Source organism: Lissotriton vulgaris, chromosome 6, assembly GCF_964263255.1.
Source record: "Lissotriton vulgaris chromosome 6, aLisVul1.2, whole genome shotgun sequence".
Taxonomy (NCBI): domain Eukaryota; kingdom Metazoa; phylum Chordata; class Amphibia; order Caudata; family Salamandridae; genus Lissotriton; species Lissotriton vulgaris.
The window spans coordinates 1,631,249,350-1,631,271,243 of NC_141694.1; the positions used below are offsets into that span (position 1 = coordinate 1,631,249,350).

General features: G+C 44.0%; 1 protein-coding gene across 1 annotated transcript in view; it reads left to right on the plus strand.

Annotated features, from left to right (window-relative positions):
- The window catches only part of THADA (THADA armadillo repeat containing), a 1,588,234-nt gene that overhangs the window by 153,882 nt on the left and 1,412,458 nt on the right, over positions 1–21,894 (plus strand). Inside the window, exons 10-12 of the mRNA XM_086927803.1 lie at positions 6,135–6,229; positions 7,220–7,440; positions 19,253–19,944. Of these exons, the coding sequence (XP_086783929.1) occupies positions 6,135–6,229; positions 7,220–7,440; positions 19,253–19,944 (1,008 nt within the window). The remainder of the gene's footprint in view (positions 1–6,134; positions 6,230–7,219; positions 7,441–19,252; positions 19,945–21,894) is intronic.

The following is a 21,894-nucleotide window of genomic DNA, read 5'->3' on the forward strand; positions in this document are numbered from 1 at the left end:
CGTGCGAGAGGTCTGGCTGTGAATGCCGTGCGAGAGGTCTGGCTGTGAATGCCGTGCGAGAGGTCTGGCTGTGAATGCCGTGCGAGAGGTCTGGCTGTGAATGCCGTGCGAGAGGTCTGGCTGTGAATGCCGTGCGAGAGGTCTGGCTGTGAATGCCGTGCGAGAGGTCTGGCTGTGAATGCCGTGCGAGAGGTCTGGCTGTGAATGCCGTGCGAGAGGTCTGGCTGTGAATGCAGTGTGAGAGGTCTGGCTGTGAATGCAGTGTGAGAGGTCTGGCTGTGAATGCCGTGCGAGAGGTCTGGCTGTGAATGCAGTATGAGAGGTCTGGTTGTGAATGCAGTGTGAGAGGTGTGGCTGTGAATGCAGTGTGAGAGGCGTAGCTGTGAATGCACTGTGAGAGGTGCAGCTGTGAATGAAGTGTGAGAGGTGTGGCTGTGAATGAGTGTGCGAGGTGTGGCTATGAATGAAGTGTGAGAGGGTGGCTGTGAATGCATTATGAGAGGTGTGACTGTGAATGCAGTGTGAGAGGTGTGGCTGTGAATGCAGTGTGAGAGGTCTGGCTGTGAATGCCGTGCGAGAGGTCTGGCTGTGAATGCGGTATGAGAGGTCTGGCTGTGAATGCAGTGTGAGAGGTGTGGCTGTGAATGCAGTGTGAGAGGTCTGGCTGTGAATGCCGTGCGAGAAGTCTTGCTGTGAATGCAGTATGAGAGATCGGGCTGTGAATGCAGTGTGAGAGGTCTGGCTGGGAATGCAGTATGAGAGGTGTGGCTATGAATGCAGTATGAGAGGTGTGGCTGTGAATTAAGTGTGAGAGGTGTGGCTGTGAATGCAGTATGAGAGGTCTCGCTGTGAATGCAGTATGAGAGGTCTCACTGTGAATGCAGTATGAGAGGTGTGGCTGTGAATTAAGTGTGAGAGGTGTGGCTGTGAATGCAGTATGAGAGGTCTCGCTGTGAATGCAGTATGAGAGGTCTCGCTGTGAATGCAGTATGAGAGGTCTCGCTGTGAATGCAGTATGAGAGGTGTGGCTGTGAATGCAGTATGTGAGGTGTAGCTGTGAATGAAGTTTGGTTTGAGAGTTCTGGCTGTGAATGCAGTGTGAGAGGTGTGACTGTGAGTGCAGATTGAGATATGTGACGCTCTGAGTGTATGATGAGAGCTGAAGTTGTGACTCTGATTCAGTAAAGTGGGTGGTGATGGACAGAGTATCTGAATTAAGCAGAATACTACTACCCAGTCAGCAGATCAGGGCTTAATCCATCACCGTTTTTTAGCTCACTGCACCATCCCAGCTCAGAACCTGGCTACATGCAAATTAGTCTGTCCCTTGCCCAGTGCATCATGCGGACAGGGCAGACCAAACTACCAAGCCAATTCTTTTACTGGAAAGGAAACAAGCTTCTGGGGACCGGTTTCTGGCATTACAGCCGTCTTCGGCCCGGCTTGCTTGAATCCTGATGGTGCAGTGAGCAAGGGACTCACATCTGAGCATACCCTTCCACGCTTATGTTGGACAAAACGATTCAGAAAAGGGGGTGGTGATGGACAGAGTATCTGAATTAAACAGAACACTCCTACCCACTCAGCAGATCAGGGCTTAATCCATCACCGTTTTTTAGCTCACTGCACCATCCCAGCTCAGAACCTGGCTACATGCAAATTAGTCTGTCCCTGACTCCAGCGTGAGAGGTGAGCCAGTCTGAGCGGCGGGTGAATGATGCACCTGTCCGAGCGCCGGGTGAAGTTTGAGCCCATTTGAGTGCAGAGTGACAGCTGAGCCGTGTGAATGTAGTGTGACAGAGGGGACTCTGTGAATGCACTTCAGACCTTATGAATGCAGGGTGTGCCTCTGTGAGTGCCGGTTGAGACGTGAGCTGATGTTCATGCAGGGTGAGTTGTATGCCTATGTGAGAGAGGAGTCTGTGTGGATGAAGTGTAAGAGGCGTACCTATGTTAGTGCATGGTGAAAGGTGAGGGTGCGACAGTGCATAGTGAGAGGTGAGTCTATGTGAGTGCATGGTGAGATCTGACCTCTTGTAAATGCACGGGAGCCAAGGAGAATGCAGGGGGATGTTTGAGCCCTTGTAAATGCACAATGAGAGATAAACCTTGGTGAGTGCACAGGGAGGATGTTCCCATGTGAGTGCACAAGGAGGGGTGTACCTCTGTGAGTGAGTAGCGATCTACCCAGGTGAGTGCAGGGTGAGAGGGGCACCTATGTGAGCAGAGAGTGAGTGATATCAGTGGGTGTATGCAGGGTGAGCGGTGTGCCTGTGTGAGTACTGGGTGAGTGGTATGCACACATGAGTGTAAAGTGGGAGGCATGATCGCTTTAGTAGAGGGTGAGTCATATGAGTTCAGGGGGAGTGTGTGACTGTGTGAATGCAGGGTGAGAGACACGTCTGTCTGAATGCATGGGAAGAGGCGGGGCTGGGTGAATGCAAAGTGAGAGACATACCTGTGTGTAACGGAGTAGCCAGAAAATTAGAATATCCTACCACTTCGAACCAAAGCTCTGATGACACCAAGCAAGCGCAGCAAGTGAGTTCAAAACACCCTAGAAGTGCTCCTCTGTCTCTTCCATCCAAGCATCTATTCATTCATCCTTTCAACCTCCCATCCACTTTCTGCTATCAATCATTTCACGTTTACATTCTGTTATCCATTCATTATTTCATACAACTTTCAATCGTTCACCATTCCATCCATTGGCCATTTTATCCATCCATCCATCCTCTAAGATTTTCATTTACTCTACCATCCTTTCACGCTTCCTCAGATTTCCATTCACTCTGCCATCCATCTATCCTCTGAAATTTCCCTTTACTCTGCCATCCTTTCATCCACACATGTATCTATTCTCTCACTTACTTATCCTCTCACATAGCATAACATCTGTATTTGTAAAGCACACATATCTTGCCGTTCAATAACAGATGTTTATTGTTGCCCAACTCCATGGTAGTCATTTTATCGATCCCAGTAGTATGAAAGGCTGAGTGGACCCGCCGGGATTTGAATCTGAGACTATGAGGTTAAACACAAACCCCTACAGTTGACACATTAGTCCAATGAGCCACCAGACCCACTGATTCAACTATCCTTTCACCAGTGACATAACAATAGCCCTGGCACACCCAGCAGTGTAGGGAGGCCCAAGCTCCAGAGGGCCACCTCCAGCACGGTGCATGAGTGGCTGGCCCCTGCCCTGAGAGCTCCTGAATGGGTACCAGAGCAGGGGGGGCCCTTCCATGTACTTTGCAGGGGGGGCCCTCCAGTTTCGTTACGGCACTGCATCTAACCGCAGATTCCTCACCGCCCTCCCGCCTCCCTGTTCTGTGGATGTTTTATTGTATGTAGGAAGATCCCAATTTAGAAATCTGCACACTAGTTCGGTCGATACATAAATGGGCACAGAATAGTTTGTCAAAGAAAGGTCAGTTTGCGCATGGGTAGCGCTTATATGCAGCTTCGTTCCTCAACTCCAGAATAGAACAGCAGTGACGCAAAGTCCCATGGCGCCACCTACCGGCATGCAGGAGAACTGCTTTTGAGTTTTCCCGATCCAGTTTGGCGCCTGGGGAAAATTCACAATTTATTTATTTATGCATTTTTATATAGCGCGGACTTTACCCGAAGGCGTCAGAGCGCTTCGCAAAAGGAACAGAAAATTACAAGTGAACAAATTACAAAAGCAGACGTTAAGTTACATGAGGTAAAAGTGACAATTGTGAGCAAACAAAATACATGAGGTAGCAAACAGTGCATTACAGGAGGAAAGAGTGACAAGTGTGCAGGTTACAAGAGAAAACAAAGTACAATTAGAGGTAATATACTGCAATATATGCTAGACACTCCGGCACAAGAACAAACGTTACGTAGGCAATAGTGGCACTTGTGCAAGTATCAAAAGCAAACAAAATGTGAGAGGTAGCAAACCGTGTGTTTCAAGAGAAAAGTGGCGTGTGCATGTTACTTACAAATACAGGTACAAGGATAATACTGCAGTAAATGGCAAACACTCCAACCACAAGAACAAACTGGGAAGGCACTTCCATAGTCATGGAGAATAGAGTTTTCAGTAATGGTAGGTCTTCCTTCAGATAATAGAGAGGGCGTGAATTACTTTTGGAGGTGTCTTTGCAGGAGGAGAACTTTGAGGTCCGTTTTGAAGACCTGGGAGGAGGTGGTGGTCCGGAGCTGAGGCGGAAGTGAGTTCCAGATTCTCACCGCATTGCCCAAAAAGGATTGGGACATCGATCTTTCCTTCTTGAAAGTTGGAGGTTCAAGAAGTAGATTTTCCCCTTTACATGATGGTCCAGTGCCTCCAGAGAGTTTCTGTTTATTCACCAGGTAGGGAGGAGAGGAGGAGTGCAAGGCTTTGTGGGTGATACAGGCAGTCTTGTAGATAGCTCTAGCCTCGATGGGAAGCCAGCGGAGGGTGGATAACATCGGTGTGATGTGGTCGCTTCTTTTGGCCCGATAAATGAAACAAGCTGCTGAATGGAGAACAGATCTAAGGGGGGACAAGTGGGATTTGGGGAGCCAGTAAGAAGAGAATTGCAGTAGTCCAGTCTGGAGAGGACCAGCGATTGCATCAGGGTGTTAAGGTCCTGCTCCGGGAAAAAGCGACGAATTCCCCTAAGAAGGCGCAGTTGGTATCGAGCAGACTTTGCAATGGAATTGATGTGGGAGATTAGATTGAGTTTTTTGTTGAGTATGACACCAAGGGATTTTGTGCTGTCGACAATGATGGGTTTATTGTTAAGTAGATTCATCTGATCCATCCATGATTGAACCGGGGGAGGAGAGGAGGAGGAATTCAGTTTTGGAGGGATTCAGAATCAGTTGATGAGCTGACATCCAGTTTTGAATGGAGTCGAGAGTAGAGCTTAGGATGGAGAGATCGTGAGTGGAGGCAACCTTGAGGTAGATTTGAGTGTCGTCTGCATAGAGATGATAGTGGATCCCGGATTTACTTAGGAGATTTCCCAGTGGTTCTAAATAGAGATTGAACAATGTGGGTGCAAGTATAGAGCCTTGAGGAACACCTTGACCTACCGCCACAGGAGCTGAAAGACCGTTCGCTATTTTGATCATTTGGGATCTATCTGAGAGGAAGGAGGCAAACCATTTAAGCACAGTGCCCTCAATGCCCATTCATTCTCTGTTGAAGAGTGTTGAGGAGGGTGTTGTGATTGACAGTGTCAAAGGCTGCAGAAAGGTCTAGGAGAATTAGAAGACAGGACCCCCCCCGAATCGAGTATCCTCAGCGCGTCATGAATCACTTGCAGTAGGGCTGTTCCAGTTCAGTGCTGCAGTTTTGGATGAAGCCAGACTGACAATTGTCAAGAAGATCATTGTCCTTGTTATGACGAGAGAGTTGTTTCGCTACACATCTTTCTGTGATCTTCGCAAGAAAGGGTAGATTAGTGATGGGGCGGAAGTTGTTGAGGTCATTTGCATCAGCAGTGGGTTTTTTAAGCAGAGGGGTGACCTGCCCAGTTTTGAAGGAGACAGGAAGGGAGCCTTGACAGAGGTAGAGGTTGACCAGAGTGGTCCAATAGGAAAGGGAATGGGTATAGAAGTCAATGGCAATGGCACTGGGGATGGGGTCCAGAGAATGGTTGGAGGGCTTTGTTTCGCGGATGCACTTGAGAGGGCATCTTCAGATATTGGGTCAAAGTTCTGCCAAATGGCTGAGGATTTGTGCTCCTCTGGAGGGGTAAGATGAGCGACCTGATCCACAAGTGATTTCACTTTTTCATCGAAGAATATAGCGAAATTCGCTGCTTTCTTTGTAGAATCCTCCAACTTGGAGGTTGGGGGAGAGCAGTTAGGAATCTTGATGAGATCGAATAGTTTTTTGGGTCAATTTTTGGCTGAGTCAAGAAGGAGTCTGGTTAGACAGAGTATCCTGCACAAAGATCGTTACTGAACTGAGTGTAAGTAACTTGTTTATCTGTGTGCATCCGTAATACCACTCCTTCTCCAGCACGTCTTTGTATATGGTGTCTGAATGACCTCTGTGGCATATGTCATCCTAGCCCTGCTTTCTAGATGATACACTGTGTATTCCTATAATCCTGCATTAGATGATATCTACATAATTATGTGGCATCTATATTTCCTAGATGAGCTCTTGCAGAATGTTCAAAGCACTTCGGCAATGGCTGTAATTCTTTATCTGAAGATCATGTTTGAGCCACCTGAGAAGTTGCCTCTATTGGTGAGTATGTTTCTGTGCCAACATTTGGAAAATGTGTTGTATATTTTTATTTATTAACAAATACACCTATTCTATAGTGATCTTCCCTTGTTCATCTCCAACACAGAGCTGAGTGTTCTGCTCCACTGTGGAGGGTCTTGCCCAGTGACAGTATCTAATACAGTAGCTCACTATAGTTAACCCCCTTTATCTGCATGTCAGTGTTTGCTTAATTCTGGTTAATCAACGTTTACAATTGGCAACATTGTGTTTTGGGTTGCCTCCTTCATGATGGAGATTAGGGATTAGGCACTGTACATTTATGCCGAGGTAGTAGACTGCAGGCAGGCGCACGTGCTGAAGAGAAATGGAGATTTGGGAATTTGGAAAGTATTTCTCAAAAAACCCTGTCTCCGGTTTCTTAGAGGTTCAGCATTGTGAATATCCTATAAGCAGTACAGACCGGATTTCAGTATTGGATCGCAGTGGTACATATAAAACTGAATGTAAATTAGTTTTATGAAGATTCATTTCTAGCAATTTTTCTTTTTTGTATGCCTTAGATTTGACATCAGCAGACTTAATGGCTCTCTCTTATACATGGCCAGGCATTTGTTTTGCTGCTGCCAACCCTTAAATATGTAAAAAATACTGTATTATCACCTTAATACTGCTTTGCCTGCACCTACAATACACTAGTTTTCAGGTGTGCACTGTGACATCCTGTTAATGTAGACATAGCCTATCTGACAAGGAGCACACTTAATGTGAAATACTCCCTACTGCTGTTTACTTGCTGTGCTTTTTATATCATTACAGTGGTTGAAATTAAAATATGTACTTTTAACACGTCTGTACTCTGTATGTTTAAAGCAGTGATGTTGCTAACCCTGCGAAAAAATGATACCTCTTTTTAAGCATGTATATTCATTTTTTTTGGGGTAAGATTCCACTACTCTGGAGCAGTGCACATCAAAAGCATTCTTTTCACCTGTCATTCTTCTTACTCAGGTGAGTAACCTGTTGCTCCGGTCAGTAGATACTGCAGCTGTACCGGACTGGTTTCTGAACAGCTGTGGGAACCTGTGTAAGGAAGACGTGCCCGACTCAGCCCTCCTCTTCCTCTGCCATGGATCCCTGGCTATGCTGGATTGGAAACAAGGAAGCATGGGCCAAAATGGAGAAAAACTGCTCCTGGAGATTTTGTCGGTTTTATTGGACCTCAGTTCACGGTAAAATTTAGTTTTTTTACATACAATGTTTCGTATTTTATAGTTGACTTAAATGTGCATGTCTTATGAAACTAGGAGTCCAAAGGCTGACACAAATACTACTGTTTATTTTAAAGACCTGAAATTATACCACCGCTTATGCTGGTTTTATCGACACATTATCACAAGACTTGGTGTAAATTATTTATACAACACTACTTGTGATGGTTCTGCTGGGATTGATGATCCCCTCTGTACACATGGTTCACATTTAGTCCTGGGCGTGATATTCTGCTCCGTTTGCAGAGCTTACCCCCTCCACGCGATGCGTACCGCACGAAGTTTCGAGAAAACGCAGCAGAGTCGTTTCCTCGCTCACCAATGTTAAGTCAGCGAGCGAGGAACATCTTACACCAGACCACCTCCCGACAAAATTTCTCGACCTGGATGATTTCTACCGCTCACGTTGTGAAAACTTCCGTTTGTGTTTAGGGAGCTGCCGCTCCAATAGAACATCTACTCGAGCGTCAGAAAGAAGCAGCTCCCTTTTGCCCTGCGCGTGGTGCCATTCATGCTGATTTTACAGCCCGGGACAAAAACACAGCGCTAAAAGTCAGCACGAATGGAGCGATGCAACGCACTCTGCAGCTTGCGGAACTCTGCGTAGCGTGGCAGAGTTCTTTTGTCACTTCGTGGAGTTCCTCATAGCGGAATTCCTCGAACTCTGCCCTGGTCTATTCACACCAGTATAGAAATAATAAAATATATCTGGTTTCCAAGTGCATTCCATTCAGCCTTAAAGCTCAAGGGATCTTATAGTAGGCACCGTCTAGTATCATCCCTCTCCTAATAAATGCCCAGTAATCATGTCATAGCACGGGCTTTGACCATCTGCTTCTTGACACTTTCCAGACCTCTGCAGATAAGAAATTAAGATAGCTGGTTCACATTTTGGGTGGTTCAAGAGTCCTCAATTTACCTTTTAGACACAATGTGGTGGTGCTCTAAACAAGCTGGTGCTGAAATTGAAAATACATTTTTTCTGATGCTGAACCTTCAATTACATTTAGAACATTAACCGCATCGCTGCTGGGGTGATTTTTGCGCTGTGCGGCATTTTTAAAAATACCGCGTTACATGACGAGCTCAGCTCGTCATCAGCACACGCCACCCGTGGCTGATGACGAGCTGAGCTCGTCATCAGCAGCGAAGGGGTTAAGAGAAATGTGGAAAATGTTAATAGTTCTGTGGGTTTGGAGACAGTTTTACATTTTGAATCCTATATTTGGGGAATCAGATTATCAAAATTAGCAGACAAAACATACTTTAGCTGGTATAGTGAGATGGGATGATTTAATTTGTGGAACTTCACTGCAGTAATGTCATACCAGATGATGACATGGATGGTACATATACTTTAAGAGAGTCTTGGGCTGCGCTACCAGAAATGTTCAGTGGAGTCAATGGGCAGTTACATATTTCTACAAATAGTGAAAGGGTGCAATTAAGAAGGTAGATAATTGCCCATAACATTTGGAAAATTACCCACTGGCAAAAATTTGGCAAACATAAGATATTGAGTTAAAATTTTATTTCTCAAAGCAGAAAAACATAGCTCTTGAAATACCAACAGCCAGGCTGAAATATTGCTTTTAAATGGATTTTGAAGGCCTGTCAAGATGTACCGTTCAGTTTTGGGGGTAGGTCATATATGTTGAAATTGAAAAACAAACTATATGTTATAGGACTGTGAAATGTGGAAGTGTTACTGGAGGGGAGTATTTTTGCAGCTAGATCGAATTCTTCAGAAGCAAGTCATGGAGTTGTAATACTTGGCCAAAGCCAGAAATTATTCTCTGTAGAGCATTAGTCTCTATATTGGAATTTATTTGTCTTGTTGAGCAAAAGGAAAGGACAGTTGCAATCTTCATACACTGAAAACTTTAAATAAAGTTATGCAGTGAATAACGAATGCAGGATATGAATTGAGAAGTGTTCGAGATTGGGTTACTGATTGACGGAGGTGTGAGCCCTGGTCAAACAGCAATCACAATCATAGGGGTATGGCACCAGCAACCCCAAATTCACTCGCGCTCAACCCCTGGCAGCTTGACACACAGCAGCGAAGCTTAACTTTGAGACAATTCGTAAAGTATTTTTGCAACACGTCAGACAGTAAAACAGTGAAAACACCACACAGAAAGATCCCACACCAGATTCGAACAATATAACTTAATAAATAAAACAAGACCAAAACAACAAAAATCCAATCTGTAGAACCGGAGTTATGACATTTTAAAGACTAAAGGGTAAAATAGAGCCTAAAATCATAAAGCACCAACTGCAGCTGTCTGTCGCGCTGGACCGGGTCAAAGTCAAACGTTCAGGGCGACTGCGATTGAGCGCGGGTCAGAAACAGTTCCAGATTAGTCCCGCTACAGGTTTATCTTCTCATGTGTTTGTGGCTAGAGTCGTGTTCGCATTGGAGAGTGTTGTAGGGAGCAAGGAGAGTATAACAGGCGACAGTTGGCATGGTGTGAAGAGCAGGCTGGGTGTTGCGGAAGGGTATGCTGGAGCTTCGCATTAGTGGTCACACGTGGGCTTTCGATGCTGCTGTGTGAAGAGAGGGGCTGGCGGCAGCTCGCACTGAACTTAGATGGTAGTGGTGTGATTCCGGTGCAAACAGGCCAGTTCTCGGTCGTGAAGAGCTCAAAAGCTTGATTTCAACAGCCTGTGAGCCACACCAAGGGTCCATGACCCCAGAGGCACCACATGTGGGTCAGGAACTCGCTGATAACAGATCAAAGATCTGTTGGGCAGCCTTTTATGTCCCCGAGGCTCAAATCAGGAGGCCAGCAGACTAGTCCTTTAAGTCAATCTGGAGTCCTGGGTTCAAGATGTAGTTGCAGGTCCAGTCTTCTTCCCCAGGCAAATGGACAGCAGGTCAACACAGCATGGCAGCAGTTCCTTTAGAGCAGCAGAGTGGCAGTTCTTGTATCAGCACAGCAGTCCATGTTCCTAGGAGAGTATCCACAGGTCCAGAAGTGTACTGAAGAGTTGGTGTCTGGTCCTTCTTTTATACACAGTTGTGCCTTTTGAAGTGGGTAGAAGCTTCTAGAGCATGCCTTTGAAGTACACAGATGCCCTTCCTTCCTGCCTGGTCCTGGCTCCAGACTACAGGGGGTATGCATCCCTTTGTGTGGATGTAGGGCACAGCCTATTCAGGTGTACGTGGGGTTATGCCCAGCTCCTCCCTCCCATCCTGCCAGTGATTGACCATCCAGTCATCCATACGGCTCCCATTGTTTGTGGCTGTCTAGAAGGAATACACGAAGGCCAACTATCAGCCACACCCAGTCACGTGACCCAGAGACGGGCTACATGCACCAGTGGTTCCCAATCTGTGCACCACTGCACTCCATGCATCGTCAAAACTAGCCATTGGTGCACACAGTTTGGGAACCACTAATTAATGGTACTGGATTCTACACAAGCAAAATCGCCATTCTTGAAATCAGGGAGAAAATAGAGCCTTTTATTTGACTGATTTCTCAAAGCAAAAGATAAAGTTGTGGCGCAATATCTTTCGCCACTCGCTATTTGCTCATTGCTCATGTTGTCTAGCTCCTGCGTGTACCGTAACTTCTTCAATGAAGTTCTTTAAAGACAGCACATGAAGAACATGCAAGACTCCATCAAACATCACTTGACAGCCTAGACACCATTCGTGTACTGGCTTATTGAGCGCATAGATCAGCTGGGCTTCTACCAGATTGATGGGTCAAGATCTCATGCTAGTCACAATAAACACCACTTTGACATCTTCATAGCGGGTCCTACTGTGAGTGCATGCCGCTGACAATGTTCAGCAGACATGAATATTGAATCAGCTGCTTGATCGAAAATGCCTTTTTATAGAAATCTGTTATTTCTTGTAGGGGGATAAAAGCTACCTGCTTTGTTTACTGGATCAACAGATAACAATTGCAAAGGTAGAGTGGAACAATGAAAACGGTTTTAACATTTAAAATATTCATTAAAACATTTAAAGTAAAAGAAAACTAACAATTTGTGTATTAGTCTGCCTGAGCAGGCCTTTTAAAAAATGACTGACACAAAAATTCCTAACCTCCCAATCATATATGTAATAGGAATTCAATTATAGGAATTCTAAATACACTTACCTTCATTAGGAGGGGACAGAAATCTTGAAAAGGCAAATTCCATGTACCATACGCATAACCTTGGCTTTTTGGAAAGACATATATACTTATATTTGGTACTTGGCTTTCTTAAAACTGATATAATCGATTGACAAAGATGGAGAAATTTCTCCCAGGGCTTCGTTGTTGAGCTTAACAATGTGACGATCGGCCAGATGTCGAACAAATGTGCCTTATTAATCCAGGGCCTTTGCAGACTAAGGGGAAAATGCCAATCGCTACCTAGACCACAAAAAACAGCAAGATAGCAGTAAGGAATAACTAGTTGCACTACCCATGCTATACACCAAAGTCACGATAAATTATTGTTGCATAAGCCCACCTCTTAGGTCCACTGCCAAGGAACGATGAACAGGCGAAAATTTCAGAGAATAGAGAGGCAACAAAAGGGGATATATATACAGATTTTTCATAGAATAAGTGACAGTCCTTCAATGATATACACAGGTCATTTTTATTACATCCTTGAAAATGTTCTTGATAAAAGATGATCAGACAAGACAGCCAAACAGCCAATGCGTTTCGCCGAGATTGGGCTTCCTCAGGGCAGATGCTCAAAAATTGCTAGTCTAGCAGTGTTGAGTTCGTAAGTTGATAGCAATATTATGAACTTTTCAAGAAAGAAGTAGTATCCAATATTTCAGAACAAACTACGTTATATGGACAAGGAATATTGGAATACCCCAGTCTTTGGCACAGTGTATCTTTTCAAAAAATTCAAGGTCTTGTAAGTATCTTGATTCGACTCGATAAGGGTAGTGTACACTTTGATATGTGACACTGTACGAAATGAAGTTGGAAAACCGCGCAAAAAAATGACCTTTTTTGCACGGTTTTCCAATGTTACCGTTGACGGGAAGAGCGACTGGGCGTCTGATGTAGACCGGGTCAAAAACGTAATTTCATTTGTCTGATCATCTTTTATCAAGAAAATTTTCAAGGATGCAATAAAAATGACCTGTGTATATCATTGAAGAACTGTCACTTGTTCTATGAAAAATCTGTATATATATCCCCTTTTGTTGCCTCTCTATTCTCTTAAACAATCGCTACCTAGGTTACATTAACAATCTGTGCATGTTGAACTGCACGCATCTACCTCCTTGCAGCATTCACACATGTACAGCGTCTCCCACAACAAAAACTGCCCGCAAGTATATATTAGACTGCTTGGTCACAGAAATGTAGGCAGCACAAACCGATCTAGAACACTCCTTGAAAATCAAAGGTTTACTTTGTCTTTTTTAGACACTTTCTGAAAAGTATATCAAACTACCCAACCTGACTTTCTGCAAAATCTGACTTGACCTCTCTCTCTCTCCCTCTCTCTCTCTCTCCCTCTCTCTCTCTCTCTCTCTCTCTCTCTCTCCCCCCCTCTCTCTCTCCCTCTCCCTCTCTCTCTCTCCCTCTCTCTCTCTCTCTCCCTCTCTCTCTGTCTCTCCCTCCCTCTCTCTTTCTCCCCCTCTCTCTCTCTCCCCCTCTCTCTCTCCCCCTCTCTCTTTCTCCCCCTCTCTCTCTCTCTCCCTCTCTCTCTAAAGGGTTTTGCAAGGCATAGTACTGTCTATATGGGTTCTGGAAACACTTGGCCAGGGCATAAAGGGGGTCCCACTGCCCTGACTGCTGCGCCTTTAGATGGGCAAATAATAATAATAATAATAATAAGCATTTATTAAGCGCCTGGCTGCACAAAACTGTGTGTCCCCGCGCTGACTGCAAATGCAAACCATCAAGAAGACCAAGAGTCGGGCGAACGGAGTTAATTTTTGGGAAATAGGTGAGTTTTGAGTCTGGCTCTGAACCTTGTTTCAGATGGCTCCGGATGGTAAATATCAAGATATTAAGTGGCAGTTCTCACCAGAACCTATCCCAGAAGATCCATGTCGCCTGGGACAGGAGTTGGGCAGGGTGGTGACGAAGAAGTTCAGCAATCAAGAAATCTGATGAGTACAAGAGCAAACCTGTGCCAGCTGAGAGCTTCCAAGAGCAACTAGCTGTGTTTTTAGAACTGTAGTCTTTTTTCTTTTTTTTTCTCCTCGCGTGTACAGTCGAGAAGCAGGGTTCCACATGTCCAGTCGATGGCGGGAGCTGGGAGGTGCATTAAGAGACAACTGCTAATAAATGTGGGCTGTGGGCATTTCCATCTTAATTCATTAACCCAGGGTTTTACTGTCCACCGAAAAAGTGATTTGTGCCTCATTAAGGACAGTAAGCGCAATAGAGGTTAAAGTGCAGTTAATACAAAGTAAACAATAATGACTTTGAGGAGACTCTATGTTTAAGAGGAGGTGGGCCTAGGTTAACGGCTATGTGAATAGCCACAGAATGGGGCGCTGTTGGCTTCTACTTCTTTGGGCTGTGGGTCAGACCTGTACAAGACTATATGCTAGTTTCATATGGGGGTTGTCTTAGATTTGTGTGTGTAGTTCCGAGACATTGGGCATGTTTCTAGGCTTTCAGTTCATATTTGATTATAATGCCTTCATTGGCTTTATCCCAGTTATTTACAAGGAGAAAAATGGAAGTACTCCCGATGCCAAACTTACATTCCCCCCACCTGCCAAACCGCGGCCAACGGGCAATAGGTCATGGGAGCTGTGCGTCAAGTTTGGGGACCTCTCGGCTAAGGCAAGAAAACGTCAACTTTCTAAAGGTGGCATTTTCAGAATTGCAATTTAAAAACCATCTCCACCATAAGTTAGGAATTTAAATTGTGATTACAGAGACACCAGACATGACCCCGTCATCTCTTCCCATTAGGAAATTACACTTATAAATTGTAATAGGACAACTTCAATGTTATCCTACAGGAGAGATAGACCTTGCAGTTGTGAAAAACAGACTTGAGAGGTTTTTTACCTAACAGGACATGCAAAACCTAAAAGTACATGTCCTACTTTTTAAATACATTTCACCCTCAGGTCTGTTCAGGGCCTTCCCTAGGGGTGATTTATATGTATTAAAAATTAAGGTTTGAGCCCTGGCAAAAGGTTTACTTTGCGAGGGCGAAATATCTAGTTAAAATTGTACACACAGGCTCTACAATGGCAGGCTGAGACTTGTTTAAAGTGCTACTTAAGTGGGTGATTCAACCAATACTGAAGGCCCATTTTGTAGCATTTAATTTACAGGCCCTTGACACTTATAGTGCCACTTTACTAGAGACTTATAAGTAAATTAAATATGCCAATATGGTTTAAGCCAATGTTACCAAGGAGAGAGCACACACACCTTAGCAATGGTTAGCAGTGGTAAAGTGCACATAGTCCTAGAGTCAACAAAAACAAATTCAGGGAAAATAGGAGGAGGAAAGCTGAAGGTTTGGGGATGACCCTGCACAAAGGGCCAAGTCTAACAAGTAGTAGCACTGGAGAAGCTTAGATGATATAACTTAATTGGAAAATATTCATATGCGCAAATATTGCAATCCAAATTACTGATAGAGAAATCATACATTTTTTATATGTTGCCTAGTGTTCATTCTGAACGAGCAGCCAACATGACTTTGATGGCATACATTTTTAGGTCTCGCCTGACCCAGCGCTTGCGCTGGTCTGGCGAGACTTCAAGTAAGGGCTTCAGAAAATGCTACCGCCCGCTACAGCTTGCAGTGCATGTGCGCGAACGCGCGCATGAGCAGAGGCGCCATTTGGCGTGATTACTGCTGCGCGCGCACCACTTGCGTGCTTCCCCCGCGATCACTTTCAAGCCCCGCGGCCAATGCTTGTTCTTGTAACTTCCATTGACATTAAAGCTTTGCTTTCTATTGTATAATCTTTCATTTTTGTTGCGCATATGAGTGTTTGGTTCCCTCCCATGGGATTTCACTAATTGTTCCTTTTGTTGACCATCTCAATACATTAAAATCACTGTATGGGCTTTCACTCCACCTATTGGCTTGGCTTTTATTGTCTCTTATCTTCCCTCCCCGACTACACATGTAGCACAATTAAAGCTACAATCTGATTTTACTCATTCATTTTTGTTGGCCATCTGATTGAACGCAGTGCTCTCGGAATTCAATCTGTTAGGTACTGAGGCTCTCAGGCCAACGTTTATTTTATGCTTTGTACCGCTTTATTTCAAAGCTGTGCAGGCCTCGTATCCTTCTGCCGCCTCTGCTCTATACTGGGGCTGCACAGCAGACGCTGACCATCTGTACCGACACTGTGCAGCATCCAACATTCCACGAGGAGGAGTGGCGGAGAACGGAGACCATATCACAGGTACCGTCGCGTACTAACGCGAACATCACCCCCCACCGAAGCCGGTTATCTTCCCGAGCTTACCGATCCCCCCTCCGCCTTGGAGCCCCCCTAAGGGGTCCGGAATCAATATACTTCTTGACTCTCCATAGTGATATTTTCCAGCCAATCCGGGGGACTCGAACCACCATTCCACTTGGAATTGAGTGTGAAGCACTTTTCAGGAATACACTGTGATCTACCGTGATCTTTCTTCTACATCAGTTTCCTAAGAGGAACCACATCGAGAATCTTCGCACGGACTTGATTGTCTAGTATATGCCCTGATGAAATTCCCAAGGCACGAATGGGAATGAAACGCGTTGGCTGTGCCGTTGTATGTGAAAATAAAGAATACTTTTAAAAAAAGAACAGAAGATCTACGCATTTCATGGACTCTCTTGTATCACTGACTTCATTGTGTGCGCCTCTCCACTCTTATATACGACACTGTGCAGCTAACTTTTTTCGTTTAGAGAAAGCACGGAATATGTCAACAGGCATACATTGACAATCATTCCTACTCAATCAAGTGCATCGCAACTTTGCTACAATGCCTGTTATTTTGGTCATACCATTCTCTATACCTGATGATTCACGCAATCAAAGCAGCTAGCTGGTGCTGATGGCCAAGCTGACCCAGCACATAACCAGCCTCACATCTGACTAAGTCAGTGGAACACACCCTTGAGCTCATACTTACCATGCCGGGTACTTGTGATGATTCAGCATATGTACATGACTTGATTAAGCTAGTACACTGGCTTAGTTTTAATATTAATTTGTATTTTTTCTAAGCATATGTTTGAACAAACTTGTTTTCAATTAGGCACACGCAACCCTGCTATATTGTCCATTTTCTCTAAGTTTAGCCCCGCATACTGCTCTCATAATCGGACAGCTCCTCTTAATTATGTTAATAAGCCTACTCTAATGGCTTCCCTGGATCTACCTGCTTCCCTTTTCTGATAAAAATTTAACTTTTAATGCATTTCAGCACGTGTCATTTCTTAATTTCTTATAAAAATAGCCACAAGTTTATTTTTATATTTTTGGGGGATTTACTTGTTTCCTTGTTTCCTGACTAAACATGCCATTTATCTAATGGACGTTGAATTAACCTTGAACCAACTAATACGAGTTTTTTTAGCATGAAGAGGATGTGCATCGAGCAATTCCACATGTGCCCTGTCATGTAGCTTTATTTACGTGCACCAGCTCCACCCCCTAAATATAACCCGCAGGCAACTGCAAACAATGCACATAGTTTTATGTCCAGCAAGAATGTATTTCTTTTTTCTCTTTCAAAAGCAGGAATTAAAATTGTCAGAGATGGAAATAACATTTTACTTGAAGCTGAAGAATCCGGAGAAGAGGAGAACGTGTTATAAGCCACAATCTAAAAAAACAAACACACACACACACACACACAACACCACACACACACACAACACCACACACACACACAACACACCACACACACACACAACACCACACACACACACAACGACACACACAACCACAAACACACCACACACACAACCACACACACACAACTGCACACACCACACACACACACCACCACACACAACCACACATGCGACCACACAAACACACTTAGCCACACACACAACCACACACACAACCACACACAACCAACCACACATACAACCACACACACAGCCACACACACAACCACAACCACACACCCACAACCACACACATACAACCACACACACACAACCACACACACACACAACCACAACTACACACACACAACCACAACCACACACACACAACCACAACCACACAACCACACACACCACACACAACCAGACACACACCACACACACCACACACACAACACCACACACACAACCACACACATACAACCACAACCACACCCAACCACACACACATGCAACCACAACCACCCACACAACCCCACACACACAACCACACGCACAACCACACACACAACCTCACACATACAACCCACCCAACCACACCCACAACCACACACACAACACCGCCTTTGGGACCTTATAAGTGTTTAGCCACACAACAGTTGATGTTGTTGCACCAAGGATATTGTGCTGCATAACTAAATACTTAGAAGGTCCCAAAGGCGAGACCTATTGCTATGCCAATGCTTGATTCTATATCTGTTATTGTTAACCTGGCTTTATTGTTCACATAAAGGGAACTTACATGGGGACATTTATTGCTGTTTTCTTGGAAAAATAATAATTTAGCAAATACACTTATCTACTTTATTTTGTTGCCCTCATTTGTGACACCAGAGCCCTTTTGCTGTATTACTGTAACTCCCACTATCAGGAGCTGTATATACTTAGTGCTTACTGGAAGTTCCTTCACTGGTGCTAATAGAATCTCTAAGTTACTTCACTAATAACTTTGGGATAAGGGAACATTCTCTGTCGTCATTAACACCCATCTCACTACTGGCCTACATTGTCTGTCGTCAGAAAGTCCAGTGTCTGCTTTATGTCAAGCTAGAATAAAGTGGAATCCTGTAATCGACCTGTCACAGACTGCTTTGGTCTGTTTATTATCGGCCTTGCAGGTGGAGCTGATTCTAGCCTGCATGCACATCTGCGCTCACCACCAGATCCCCTCGACATGCATAGAAATGAGCAAAAAATAGGATCCGATCACCCAACCAGGACAATGGACAAAAGCAGTGCCTAAGTGTATATAAACCGATGTTTTAATTAAAGTGACCCAGTGCACAGATAACCAATACGACAAAACCATCACTCACGTGATACAAATTATACATATGTGCTAGACATAAAAGTTGCATTTCTGTTCAGACTATGTCTGAGTTGACATAAAAGTAGGACTTCTAAGGAAGACCTACGAGCACCACCTTTGAACATGAAAAGAGTCTACTACTGTCCCCATATAGTTTGAACAGAACAGCTAAACCAGGGACGAGTGCTTTAAGTGTAGCAGTAGAACAAGAATACTAACATTCAGTAGCCTTTTTATTAACCTTAAGGAAAGACTGAAGGACTGATGACTATATGAATATTATATAACGTATACAAATACACTTTGAATACTCTATAGACTGTGCCAACTTATTTTGTCTAGACTGCTCATCTAGCCAATGGTGGATGACTTATATTGCACCATCTGCTTGTTATTCTTTATGTCTGAAATGGGATAAAATGGAAAAGTTGGCATGTTTTATGTTATTCAACTTTGTGTATTTTACATTATATTGAAAACTTAAAACGTTTGAATTAAAAAAGGAAAATGCAAAGGCATGACAGTTGACATTGCTGATGTTTGTTGTATATATTTCTGTAATTGGATCTGAAACAAACATTTCTCTCACAGGTTAAAAGAGTCAAGTCTGGCTATGTTGGTGTCCAGAATCCTAGCCATGGGGACCAGCACTGCCCTGGATGTTCTTAATGAGTGCTCCCAAGACTTTCGCTGCCGTCTTAATGGAAATACAGATACTCTTGGCACTTTTCTGGAATATGTCTACACACACTGGGAACACCCATTAGATGCTGTCCGGCATCAGACAAAAGTAGTATTCAAAAACCTCCTCCAAATACACATTACAACCATGGATGTGTTGGATATTAAACTGGATCCATTCTTTTCCAGACTTACGAAGAGCCTGCTGAGTTTAGAATGGCACACTAAGGGAAAGTATGCGTCACTTGCATGTCTAGTGGATTGTGTTGGCATTGAAAGTATACTTGCAATAGACAGAACAATCCCAGCACAGATCTTGGACGTAATGGGTGACCAGTCATTTGCTCCATATGCAAGTAACCTTCTGGAAGCCATGTTTGTGAACCACAAGAATAACCTCAGGGTCGCCATGCAAGGAAAATGCTGGATTGACCAGTGGCATGAAACCTGGGTGTCCCCTCTTCTTCTCTTACTGTGTGAAGGAAAGCCGCTCCAAACAACTTACATCATCGATTATTACTTACCCAAGTTACTGAAGTGTAGCCCTGAAAGTTTAAGCTACATGGTGAAAATACTAAATACCTCAGCAGTAACTATTGTTGGTGAGTACATTTTTAGCATTTCATTTTTTCATGTATTTCAACAGCCAATGATAAATATACGTTTACGCTTGTTTGTATATTTGGATGAGTTAATTCATGCAATTAGAAGATGTCTATAACAAAAGAAGTGGTTCAGGGTTCTTGGAGGAAATTGTGAAATATTTAATAATCCTTTCAAGTGGTCCTGTCTAGTTTTAAACATGCCAGACAAACAAAGGTCTGCACATCCAGCTTCATTAAGCGTTTGGCTGGTGGCCTGCTCATTGAAATCTCCTGGGCCTTCCAGTCGAACAGCAGACGTCACCACAAATTGCCATTTATGTTGCTCCCAACTGTGTTTGGAGCATCTTAGTAAATCTGTTGGCGATATAAGGGATTTACGTGAGTCTTGTGGAATTGTAGTGCTTTAGATTGGAGTACCAAGAAAAGTTGTGCCAGTGATATGCATGACATGCAGAGTTTAGCTGTTCTTCATATGGCTCGTGCTGTGTGCATTCTTGGCACTGATTTTAAAAAAACGGATCTCGCGTTTACATTTTAGGGCTAAACATTTGCTTTTAACAGGTTTGTGTACATCCCTACATTTTCTCTCTAAAAATGTCATCTGCTTCAGAGTGGCTTTGGGAGGATCCTAATTTCCTAGTGACTCATAAAAGCAAGTTGTAGTATGTCTAGCGGCAGATCGTATGCTTTGCCTACTTCTGTTTAGTGCGGACATTGAAAGGTTTTATTTTCTTTAAATATACTTTCCAAATTTAAGGTAACTTGTGATCCCTACCAAAAACCCTCACTGCACTAGAACAGAGACTCCACATCAGATTGTGTTTTTTGCCTTCAGGTTTGTTCGTTCCTTGGTAGCTCCTGGACCCTCAAGTTGCCATCAACAATGGCTCCAATTCAGTGGCCGCAATTGGCTTGTGCAAGGCCAGACAAGAGGAAAGATCCTTGGCAGGACTATAATGTTGACTCTACCAATGACACTAACCTGGAGCCCTACCCTCTGAAGTCTTCACCTCCATATGAAGCAATAGTGTACTACACTGTTATTCAAAGATCAGTAGACTACCAGTACAGTGGGAACAGCAAGAATCAAGCTCGCTGTGCAAGAACTTCCCATCTAAGTTCAGTGTTAATATTTGCTTGCACCAGCCATGGAGTTTATTTCATAACTTTGATGACTGAATAAAAACACCTCCACTGCTGACATTGTACAGTTAGAAGGCCGGTATTGGTGAACAAGCGAGAAATTTGGGGGAAACAGAGGTTAGAAAATATAATTTAAAAAACAATAAAAGCATGTGGGTAAGCGTAGCAGAAGCCTAGGGTGAGCTAGCAGAAAAAAGAGGACGTAACATGGAGAGCGCAAGGAGGAAGCAGCTCCTAAATGTGTACAATGGGAGAATGCAAGTCTGTCAGTCAAAAGGATGGTAAAGAGGTTATGCTCCAAGGGAAAAACAAACACAAGAAGAGAAAGGAAATAGTTGACTAAGAAGCAAGCAAACGAGAGTTAAAGCAAAGCCAACCAGTGGAAACAGCGGATGGGTTCTAAGCCCACTATAAGTTCTTGGTATAGCCGTCAAAATGTTTTTCGCAAACAAACCGCTATAAGCTGTCAGGTAGGTGAGACCTAACCAGTGCAGCACATGAGACATATGGGAAAGGGAGAAACACTGGACTCTTCTCTGTCTCAGGGCATTGCTCTTGTTTATTATACATATGCCAGCACAGTAGACCATAAAAGAGTTTGCACATCTTATTCATACACATGTGCCACTCATAAAGGGTGAGCAGAGCCCCAGGTGGTGCATGCCAGAGGATACGGACTCCAGGTATGTACTTGATCAGCGTTCATCATAAACAGAAGGTACACCAATGGTGAGTTCAGTCAGGTGAAAAGTTAGCAGAGAAAGGGAACATGAAGGAATGGTCAAAAAGTAAAAAAGGTGCCAT